Below are 12,022 nucleotides of genomic sequence, written 5' to 3'. Positions count from 1 at the left end.
TTTTGGAAAATTATTTTTGCAGCTTGAAATTGATTGATTGTGGGTGAAAGCTACAAAATTTTGCAAAAAAAAAAAATTATTAATACATTTTTCCGATTTAAACCGATATTTTTAAGGGCCGTTTTCTTTTAACACTGGATGCAGCATTTGTATGGGCTATCCAGAACATCGTTGCACTGGTGTTCTATCCAGAACATCTCATCAGTGCAAGTCGAGTCGGTGTTACCAGATTGAATTTTGATAAAGTGACGCTTTTTAGATTCACAATAGTGACTAATTTATCGAATATCATGAAATTCAAAGTGATAAAGTGTCATGAATAATCGCAGCAGTACATATTTATAACTATTTGAGCATTTCGTACATTAAAAATTTAAGATTTCACTTGTTTTCTGTGATTGTTTTTAAACAGCTGATGACAGTGTTGCATATTTTTTGGAGATGTCCTGCATAAACGAGTACTCTGTTTTCTTTTAGTACGTGACTGCTTAGGGTATCCAGTGCAAAAAGAAAACAGCCCTTTAGTTAACTGACGGCTAAATGTGAGTCGATATGAGTCCACATATTCGGCGGCTGCGTTGACTGACCAAAAATAGTCTTAGCGCGACTGGGCGGCTTGATTCTCTGGTTGGCATTAAGTTCAAGTTTATACGTAAAAATAAAAAAAGTAAAAGCAAATTAATATAAAATTTTTCGCAAATTTTATAAACAGCCATTTTCATGTAACTCGTCGTGTAACTCCTGTCAGCTTTAACTAAAAATGTTCAGTAGTTAAGTTCCTAACTGACATACGGGATATATAGGTAGGATGACAGCTATGAACATAATATCGTTTAGAAGTTCCCTAGCTGACGTAGCACTAACAGAGGTCCATGAAATATATAAAGCAAAAATTGAAATATTTTATTTTCTTTAAAATGAAGTATTAAAATAGAAAAGTGAAAAATGGTAATTTTAGCGTGATAATGCGAACTTAATACCAGCCTTTAATACGGCGTTCTTACCAAGCATGTTTTGGGGTTTGAAATATTTTCCCTTTATAAGCATTTCAAAACGAGTCGTTTTCCCCATATAAAAAATCAAGTCCAAAACACAAGTTTTCCTCAAAAACACGTCAATTTTAGAATGTGAACCCACCTAACTTGGAATATTCCCCTAATAACATACCCTTTTCAAATAAAGGGCCTGTTCGAAACCGAAACTTTTTACTATGGTGAGATATCAATTTACTATGGTGAAAAACAATTGCTAATTTGGTGTACACATTTCATTAAAATATAAAACTAATTGTTGTTTGTTTTGATATAATCAAAACATGCCAAGTCTAGTGATGTCGTAAATGTCAAGAATTTTCAACAAATGTCAAATTTCTTACTAGCCCCTTGGGCTAGTGAAATTATACTCACCTCGATTTACGTCAAATTTTTACCAATGCTAGTAAAAAGTTTCGGTTTCGAACAGGCCCAAATATGTCAAAATATTGAAATAGTTTTAATAGAAAAAAGGAATAAACAAAGGCTTTGAAGAACATGGACATATGAAAATAACTTGAAAATTGTTTTCCCTTTGCGCTCGCGGTAATTATTTGAAGATACATTGCATATATGTGAATTTCTAGTTTCCATGGTAATCAATCAATCAGTCAATCTAAAAAGAATGAGGAAAACGAGTCAGTGGGAACATAACATATGTCTTTGTTCTAGATAAATTCATTTTGAGTTTTCTATATATAAGTCCATAACGGCTTAGCTTTCAGGCTATGTTCCTACTGACTCGTTTTCCTCATTCATTTTTCCAAAACACTTCACCGTTCACACCGATTTCAGAATTTTTAGTTTGCCGAAATTCCCATTTAATCAAATTTCAAATATATGCAATTTTTGTTCAAATAAATACCGCGACCGCAAAGGGCAAATATTTTTAAGATATTTTCACATCCCAATTTTCTTCAAAGCCTTTGTTTATTCGTATTTTCTATGAAATTTATTTCAATAAGAGTATGTTTAAGAGTATGTTTAGTCAGAGCCTATTCCCAATTAGGGGGGCTCATGTTCTAAAATTGACGTATTTTTGAGGAAAACTTGTGTTTTGAATTTGATTTTTTGTATTGGGAAAACGACTCGTTTTGAAATGCCTATGTGTGTAAATATAACCATAGCGATAGGCGGTAGGCGAACACTTATTTACGTGTATTTCTTATGGGAAGCCCAAAATCCGCGACGGAATACCGTGACGGCTAGCGGCGTATCGCTAAATTAAAACTTATTCTAACTCCTTGGCGAAAACTGGTATAGTGTTGCCATCGCTTATCAATTTTTTTAACTCACCACTAGGAATTGCTGTTGCCTGGAGACGTGTAGATTATTTTTTCTTGAAATAACTCAACAAATAACAAGCCATTGTATGTTTTTATTCAACTTCATTGTTTAATATTGTCAAAGCGAGCTGTATTGACAACAAAAACGCTAGGAAACGTGAAAAAGGGAATTATTCGCCGTAGAGCTTATTGTATTTGCCGTTGCGGCAAAAATGTTTCGCCTACCGCCTATCGCTATGGTTATATTTACACACTATAAAGGGAAAATATTTCAAACCCCAAAACATACATGGTGAGAACACCGCATTACTTATCTTCAAGTAATTATAACGTTTTCCAACAACGTGAGCTCAGGCAGGTTTAAGTTTGTGCCCTGCAAGCATTTAAATAAATGGTCGAATTGACAAAAGTAAAAATGCAGTCTGACTCATCCTCTACTAATAATTTATAAAATTGTGTTTGTACGATTTATCATAACATATGAGTACCGCAACAGACACAATATGATTTGTGTCCGTAGCAACAATACGGCAACCTTGTGTGCTTTGACAGCTGATTGTTTATAGCCTCGTAATAGGGGTGCCAACACCTGTTTCCATTTCTAAATTTGGGCTTAATAACATATTCGCAAAGAAAGTTCTTTTTGAAATCACTTGTTTATTTGTGTGATATCCTCATTAAGATATATTGCATTATATTACTTATATTACAGTTGTTTGATTATTGAAGAGTAATAACTGATTTTTTTGGATGCAATTCCTCACATGACATCTCTACCTAAGACATATGTATTCTATAGATGGCATTTCTATTGTTAAACACGTGCATCATTGTGTTTATTGTAAAACTTCTTGTTCGAGCGTAATATACTTTTAAGTTTTTTAATCAATAAAATATTTAATAAGAATTAGAAATGGCAAAGAAATCGGGTAAAAGAAAAATTTCTGAAAATGTAACGGAAAAGAAACAGGATGTGACATTGAAATCTACCCATGAATTGGCGGAAGTCGAAAGCAACAGTGATGAGGAAGAGGACCAGGTAATATTGTTGATTTAGAAAATATTTAGAGACATTTTCTAAAACGCAGATGATTTTTAGGATTTGCTGCAAAAAGTCAACGAGGCTGAAGGTGATAGCACCGATGATGAAGGTATTGACCAGAATTATCTATCGGACGATAGTATTTTGGAATTTGAAAGTGACGAGGAGGGTAACTACACATCAAAGAATAAAAATCAACAGGAGGAGGAGGAGGATGCCAGTGATGATGAAGATGGCTCTGATGAAGATGACAGTATTGATGAGGCTGATATAGAAGATATTTCGGGTGAAGATGAAGACGAAGAAGATGATGAGGAAGAAGAAGAAGAGGTGAGCGAAGATGAAAATGCGGAGATTAAAGAAAAAAGCGAAAAACTTGGTGAAGAGAACCTTCTAGTAAAGAAGGAAAAGGCCAAACAAAGGCCATCTACATCCAAGGCGCCAAACCCATCTAAAGCCCTTGAAGATTTCCACAACGAGCTCAACAAAACAGAAAAAGGCAAACGGGCAAAAGGTTCGGCTGCGGATAAAAAGGGAGCCAATCTTGAATACGAAAATTCGGATACATCTGATGAAGAAGATATTCGCAATACAGTGGGTAACATACCAATGCATTGGTATGACGATTACAAACACATAGGTTACGATTGGGATGCAAAGAAAATTATCAAACCCCCTAAGGGTGATCAAATCGATGACTTTCTACGCAAAATTGAAGATCCCAACTTCTGGAGAACAGTAAAGGATCCACAGACAGGCCAAGAGGTGGTACTCACAGATGCCGACATAGAATTGATCAAGCGTATCAACTCTGCTCGTATCCCCAATCCAGAACATAATGAATATGAACCATGGATTGAATGGTTTACTTCAGAAGTTGAAAAGATGCCAATCAAAAATGTGCCCGATCACAAAAGGTCTTTCCTTCCCTCAGTGTCAGAGAAAAAGAAGGTGGGTCGTATGGTGCATGCATTGAAAATGGGTTGGATGAAAACAATGGACGAATTGGAAAAAGAGAAAAAAGCTAAAAGGGGTCCCAAATTCTATATGCTCTGGGAGACAGACACTAGCCGGGAGGACATGCGTCGTATACATGATCCTGTATCAGCTCCCAAACGTGATTTACCAGGTCATGCTGAATCCTACAATCCACCTCCAGAATATTTGTTCGATGAGAAAGAACAAAAAGAATGGCTCAAATTGAAAGATGAACCTCACAAGCGTAAGTTACATTTTATGCCTCAAAAATATCGTTCCCTACGTGAAGTTCCAGCTTATCCACGTTATTTGCGAGAAAGATTTTTGCGCTGTTTGGATCTTTATTTGTGCCCTAGAGCAAGGCGTGTCAAATTGAATATTGATGCTGAATATTTGATACCAAAATTGCCTTCGCCAAAGGATCTGCAGCCATTCCCCACTGTTGAAAGTTTGATTTACAAGGGTCACACTGATTTGGTACGCTCTGTCAGTGTGGAACCCAAAGGCGAATATATTGTATCCGGTTCCGATGACAAAACTGTCAAAAGTAAGATATTATCTGGTTTTCTTTTTGTCAATTTGTTTTGTTAACATATTGATTTGTCTTTGCAGTTTGGGAAATTGCTACTGGTCGCTGTATTCGCACAATTGAAACTGACGATGTTGTCCGTTGTGTAGCTTGGTGTCCTAATGCCAAATTATCGATTATTGCTGTGGCCTCTGGCAATCGTCTACTCCTTATAAATCCCAAAGTAGGAGACAAAATGTTGGTAAAGAAGACTGATGATCTTTTGGCCGAAGAACCTCAAATTGATAGTTTAGAAAGTGAAAGAATTAAGACAGCAGTCCAGTGGTCAACAGCCGATTCGAAAGAACAGGAGAAGGGAGTACGTGTGATAATTAATCACTTCAAACCTATACGCCAAGTGACTTGGCATGGTCGGGGTGATTACATAGCTACTGTTATGCCAGAGGGTGCAAATCGTTCAGCATTGATTCATCAATTGTCTAAGAGACGTTCGCAAATACCATTTGCCAAAAGTAAAGGTCTTATACAATGTGTCTTGTTCCATCCGGTTAAGCCATGTCTTTTTGTGGCTGTAAGTACAATGCTAATGGGGCGATAGATCTTTTTTATTAAATTGTTTTTTTCTTTTTAGACCCAACACAATATCCGTATCTATGATTTAGTCAAACAGGAACTAATTAAAAAGCTATTGACCAACTCTAAATGGATTTCTGGAATGTCCATACATCCAAAAGGTGATAATTTATTGGTTTCAACATATGACAAAAAAATCTTATGGTTTGATTTGGATCTCTCAACCAAGCCATATCAAACAATGCGTTTACATAAGAATGCTGTACGTAGTGTGGCTTTCCATTTGCGTTATCCTTTGTTTGCTTCGGCAAGTGATGATCAATCGGTTATAGTATCACATGGAATGGTCTACAAGTAAGCTTGGACGCTATTATTTAATCTGAATTGTTATTAATTCCTTCGTTATTTTAATTCCAGTGATCTATTACAAAATCCTTTAATAGTTCCCCTAAAGAAACTCCAAACTCATGAAAAACGTGAAGAATTTGGTGTGCTCGATGTTGTGTGGCATCCAGTTCAACCTTGGGTATTCTCTACAGGTGCCGATGCCACAATTAGACTTTACACATAGATACATGTGTACTTAGTTTTTAATGTTAAACATTTTTATTTTAAAATAGCTTGTGTGCGTTACGATTATTTCAATATAGGAAATGAAGAGAAAACTTTGTACAATCAAAAAATCTGTTTGACTACAACTGTGAGAATTGGCGACTTTATGAAGTGATTGCTATTTTCGAGAACATTTTTGAAGAGGTAAATATTGTCATTCTATTCTTAGAAATGCAAATGTGTCTATTGGAGTTGTATAATTCTTTCACTCTTGGGCGATACAGGACATTATAACTTTATTAGTTTGTATACAATACCCCTACAAAGGACCATAAGGCGTTTACGATCATTTTCACATGGCTCCGTTTTGCTTTACTATCAGTGAATAAAAAGTAAATTGGAGATATTTTCATTGCAGGTTAATTTAAACTTAAAAAATTGGTTATTTCATAAATCACTTTTTGACCAATAAAGTCGAAGTCAGTATCGCCCAAGATACTATTGTTTTTGTTTTTCACAATCAACGCAAATTAGCTTACGGTATAGTCATACTGGGCAAATATTTGACAGAAATCAAAAAAGTATTCGTCACCACAGACAAACCAACAAATATTTTAGCTCATACTGGATGTGTAACGTATTTTTCAAAAGCGGTGTTTAACTCTTTCGAAAATGGTCCCGGAAAAAGTTCCCTTATCGATTTTTCATATTGGCAAAAATTGGCTACTCGTTTTTTATGTTAGCCATAATCTGCTCTACGACATTTGAGGCTAGACAAAACAAAAAACTATTTAATTATTTAAAAATCGACAATGGGATCACACTTGCCCATATCACGATGAAATTGATGGAATTTTATTTTGGCGACTCCATTTTATTTCGAAACTTTAATATCAACGTAGTTTTGAAACCATTTAAAAAATATAGAGAAATTCTGGAAAATTTGCATTGATCTAGTAGTGATCTACCTTTTTAATAACCGCTAGGATGTGAACCTCATTTGAGAGTATACATATTTTATCATCTACGTGGTATTTAGTAGGAATAATAAAGATCATCAAAACGCTTTTCGACTTTTTATAACAGATATCGACTTAGGGCCTTTAATCGAATCGAATTTTCTACTTTCTCAATTTTTTTTTTACTGTTCATTGGTCCTGTGTTCGGCTAAGAAAATGTAAGCACGTAATTAAATGCTACCATTTTCGGTATTTTCCTTGTAGTAATACTTGTATTTTTTTCGACGTCGTCTTTTCAAACATGGGATATAAAAAGGGTCGATTGTGATCAACAAACAAGTCGATTATGATCGGCATGAATTCAATGAGTTCTTACAGAAATAATTTTTCTCATATTCAATCACGAGATTAATTTTTAATAATATTGACTTAGTATGAAAGATTATGCAATCTAAGGGCGTTTTCGATTCGCCAAAAATATGTTGCCTTGGTGTTACCCTACTTTTTTCCTAATTGCATTTTCCACTAAATGAGAGCGTCATTCCAAAGTTATTGTTAATTCCTAATATTGTGAGAGATATAGGATTCAAAATCTATAACAGTGTCCTTCATATTTTGCTATCAATTTCGAGAATGTTGCACCTTTTTTCCCAATCGAAATCGCTATAAATTTTAGAACAAGTATTTTACACAGTGTTAAGGATAACAGTCAATTTCTCATATCCGAAATGAACGCTTTCGTTTGACTGAAATGCAAAAAACAGCTTTATAATTTCAGCTGTTTTGGACATCCTAGTCGAACGAAAGCATTTGTTTCGGCTATGAGAAATTGGATGTAAATTTATGTAAACTAATTACATTTTTAGTAGAAGAATGTTATAATCTTAGCTTCAATTTTTTTATTAGAAAGTAAAAAAAATGTAAAGTAAAAAAACCTTTTTGATTAAAAATAAACTGAGATCAAATTTCCGAAAATTATTATAATTGAAAAATTAATACTTTAATTTAAAACGTAAAAACTTTCAACCTATTCTTAAATGAATTAATTTTTCAATTTTATTAAAAATTCAATTCCAGTTAATTTTTTACCTCATTAACGCAATTATCTTCAATCAACTTGATTGAAAATTTTTTTCCTGTGTAAAGATGAAAAGTCGAAAATCAAAAGTAAAAAAAATTAGAAATTAGAAAATGTAAAGTAAAAAAACCTTTTTGATTAAAAATAAACTGAGATCAAATTTCCGAAAATTATTATAATTGAAAAAATTTATATTTTAATTTAAAACGTAAAAACTTTCAACCTATTCTTAAATGAATTATTTTTTTTATTAAAAATTCAATTCCAGTTAATTTTTTACTTCATTAACGCAATTATCTTCAATCAACTTGATTGAAAATATTTTTCCTGTGTAAAGATGAAAAGTCGACAATCAAAAACAAAAAAATTAGAAATCTATTGACAAACAGTCAACAGTGTATTCCTAGAATTATATGAATTGCTGTAATGGAGATTTCTCTTTTAACTTTGTACGGTTGCACAATCTCATTGTTGCACCATCATGCTGGCGCTTTCCCCCACATTTTTAATGCGTATACGCAATATTAAAAGTATTGTTAATAAAGTATACGATCCTGTGTAAAGATGAAAAGTCGAAAATCAAAAACAAAAAAATTAGAAATCTATTGACAAACAGTCAACAGTGTATTCCTAGAATTATATGAATTGCTGTAATGGAGATTTCTCTTTTAACTTTGTACGGTTGCACAATCTCATTGTTGCACCATCATGCTGGCGCTTTCCCTCCACATTTTTAATGCGTATACGCAATATTAAAAGTATTGTTAATAAAGTATACGATCCATAGTCTTTGGAAGTTAACATAGGGTTTACCCAAAGTCTTAGGTAGAAATCATGTGTCAATCAAAAATTTTAAAATGGTGGTAACTATTCAAAGTAGTTTTCCCTAAATTTCCAATTACCATGGATTGTAAAATAATTAAAGATTTTTTTTTTTAAATTGCATACATGCAACAACATTGTCTTATTATAATTCTGACAATTATATTGTTAATAAAATGTGGAATCAATTTTTGTTTCCCAATAAATTGGTACAACATTATTTATTTTTTTACATTTTTGTTGTTGAAAATATTGCTACATTTGTGGTTTATTTATTTACATAAGGTCTTAGAGACTCTCAAACATTTTCCACTACCACCTGTTAGTTTAATTTGGTTCCGCTGCATTTCCTTGTGTGGGCCGAGGAAATTCAACGAAACATAAATCAAACACGAATATGCAAAAGGGGCTTTTGTATGCGTATTGAGAACAGCAACAAAGAGCATTTGGAAACCCATGGAAATAAACAATAGTTGAGTACAAGAAATCTCATTGAATATAAAATAAAAGCTTTCTCTCGCAATCTGGAAGTTTTATTTTGCTCTTGTCAGCCAGTAGTGAATAATGCTGAGGAATTGGGAGAGTGGAGCATACATGAGTATTCATAAATTCTCATTGGAAGTTTGAGAGTAGTTGCTTTTGGTCGTCGTAGTCATCTTTGTCATCATCATTTTCTCCTCGTATCCGAAAATGTTGGCTAAATAATCATTCAATTACACATTGATGAGTTTAGTCTAGAATTTCTCTTCCGCTGCCAAACAGCTTGGCCCACGATGTTTTAACGCCACACTAACCAAACAAACACACGCACACACAAATATTTTCCCTACTCTGCTACAACACAAAACAAACTAAAACAACCAACAAACAAACATAGAGACACACATACAGGCATACATACGATGAATACATCTATATGTTAGAATAAACGTAGGCGCACGGGACACACGACGAACTCGTCACACTCGCATACTCGCAACAAAAATGATAGAAACTCTGCCAGAACAAAAAGAAGGATTTCTCGGATTTTTGTGATTTTCAATGGAGTTTAAAGAATAACAACTAACTACGTACGACGCGCTTGAGGTAGAGAAAATAAAATACAACAAAAAAAGTGTACCCCTATTTGGGACAAAAAAAAATTTACATACAATGAATTAAAATATAAAATAAAAAAGAAAAGAATACAAGTAAAAGATGAAGCAACTAAAAAGTGTAAAATCTATATTTGGCATAAATCACTACTGTAGTGATGAATGCTGTTGGCAAAAGTCACACCAAAATGGAAAAAATATGTGCATAAATTGAAAATCAATTGAGAAAAAAAGTGTTTAAGAAAAAAAAATGGTGCAAAAATTATAGCCATTCTCCTAGAAATTTTAAATATATACCACGTACGCATATAACCCAACGAACATTGAACAACGATAGAAAAACTATTCATTTTGTGGTTAATGGCAAATTATAGAAAATTTAATCTGCACTAGAAATGGAATAAAACAAAATATGTGTTTATGTGTTGTGACCTCTGAGAGAAAGCATCGCTATCTCCATTCGTATTAGGCTAACGCAAGTAATGGAAACACTAATATAGGATGTGATGTAGATAGAGCTATCACCATCACCAACCACCATAATCATTGTCACAATTTTCCACAGAATTATGAGACCCTGAAGTGAGCAGCAGTGTATCGCACTAAACGAATTGACCTCAAAGTTCATATTCCATAAGCAATTTACAGCTCACCTAGTAATTCTAACTGAAGGGGAAAAACATGTGGAGTAATTTCAAAAATCTTTTGAAAAATCAAATGACACTGACATTGCTGTACGTTCGAGTATGTTTGCAAAGTAAGGATGTATCCCTTCTCTTAGCCACCCTCACTCCCAGTTCCTTGCCCTAGGTATAATTTATTCCTGTTTGCTTGTCTTCCATGAATACTAGCTGGCTGCTGCTTCTTTTGTTTGCAAATGCTTTTTGAAGGAAACAAAAGCTAACAACGACAACGTTGGCGACATTGATGATGGTTGACGATGGCGACAGTGACGACTGCCATGGTTAGAAGAAATCAAAATACAACACCTGATTTACTCATGAAATCACTCTTCTCTTATTTACTAGCAAATATTTCGACTTACTCTCTCTCACTCTCACTCTCACTCTCTCGTTATTACTACAACCCCCTTATCATTCATCATAGTCAGTACTCTTTTTTTTTACATCTCTGTATGTGGAATGGAAGTGCTTTTTACATTTATTTTGTTTACATCGTTGATGCCAGATCGTTCGATTTAAAAGCATTTAACTGTTTTGAGAATTTACAAAAGGTTGTGATATGGTTTGGCGGAACTAACAAATTTCTTATTGCAAAAATTATGTTTTTTATGTTAAAAGTGAATTTAAACAAGTTCATGAATTTTATATGCAACGAAATGAAGAGGTTTCATTGCGACTAGCCTCTCGCTATATAAGGAAAGAGCTCGAATTATTTTCTTGCAATTTGGAATATATTCTTTCTTAATCTGCAGGCAAATCAAATTTTCTCATCTCCGGATTTAATACATTCTGGATTGGTTATAACAAATCTCCTCAATAAAAATACTAATCAGCTATTTTCACTCCCCAATTCGTACTTTAAACCAAATAAAAAAATATCTTATGCTAAAAACTGGATTAAAAACCGAACATTAACTATTATTAACAATTAAAGTGATTCAAAAAAAAAATAAATTGTTTATTCAAAATAATTGTTTGATAAACTGTATATTGAATGTAAAAATCTTGCATGAGTGTAGTCTTTTTGTAATTATAAATATGATTTGCTTAGAATTTTTAAATCAATTTGTGACCACATTCATTACAGCAACAAATAGATAGACATATGGAGTACCGCCAGAGAAAAATTTGTATTTTTCGACTTTAGGTCAATCAATGTGAATCAATTCCATAATTTTGATCTTCTACTCTCCACATTCACCGAAATTTTCGTGAATTTTATTCAGTAGCACAAGAAATGTTTGATGCATTTCTAAATAAAAAGTACACGCTTAAAAATTTTTTAATGTTTTATTACTACCCAGCAAAAACTCTCATTACCCGGTAATCTTGTAGGTAAGCCTATTTAAAAATTAATAACCACTTATTAATTGGCATCGCTTCGGATTACATTTA

The 12,022-nt window shown here is 33.4% G+C and overlaps 2 protein-coding genes across 3 annotated transcripts in view; both read left to right on the top strand.

Moving 5' to 3' along the window:
* Window positions 1–3,116: 3,116 nt before the first annotated feature.
* Window positions 3,117–6,158, top strand: LOC142239242 (ribosome biogenesis protein BOP1 homolog). Its single transcript, XM_075311017.1, has 5 exons — window positions 3,117–3,356; window positions 3,417–4,884; window positions 4,950–5,437; window positions 5,498–5,793; window positions 5,857–6,158. The coding sequence occupies exons 1-5, from the start codon at window positions 3,231–3,233 to the stop codon at window positions 6,008–6,010; spliced, it is 2,532 nt and encodes an 843-aa protein (XP_075167132.1). The 5' UTR covers window positions 3,117–3,230; the 3' UTR covers window positions 6,011–6,158.
* A 3,348-nt stretch (window positions 6,159–9,506) lies between these two features.
* Window positions 9,507–12,022, top strand: part of Dhit (regulator of G protein signaling double hit) — a 109,157-nt gene continuing 106,641 nt past the window's right edge. The window contains exon 1 of one of the 2 annotated variants that reach the window (XM_075311019.1): window positions 9,507–9,936. The gene's annotated coding sequence lies outside the window, so the exon portion shown is untranslated. Of the gene's footprint in view, window positions 9,937–9,985; window positions 10,702–12,022 lie in introns of those variants that run through there. The other variant, XM_075311023.1, reaches the window with a different exon arrangement.

The sequence above is a fragment of the Haematobia irritans genome, chromosome 5 (genome assembly GCF_050003625.1).
Source record: "Haematobia irritans isolate KBUSLIRL chromosome 5, ASM5000362v1, whole genome shotgun sequence".
NCBI lineage: Eukaryota > Metazoa > Arthropoda > Insecta > Diptera > Muscidae > Haematobia > Haematobia irritans.
The sequence above is the reverse complement of the archived record's forward strand: the minus strand, read 5'-3'. Positions and strand labels throughout refer to the sequence as shown.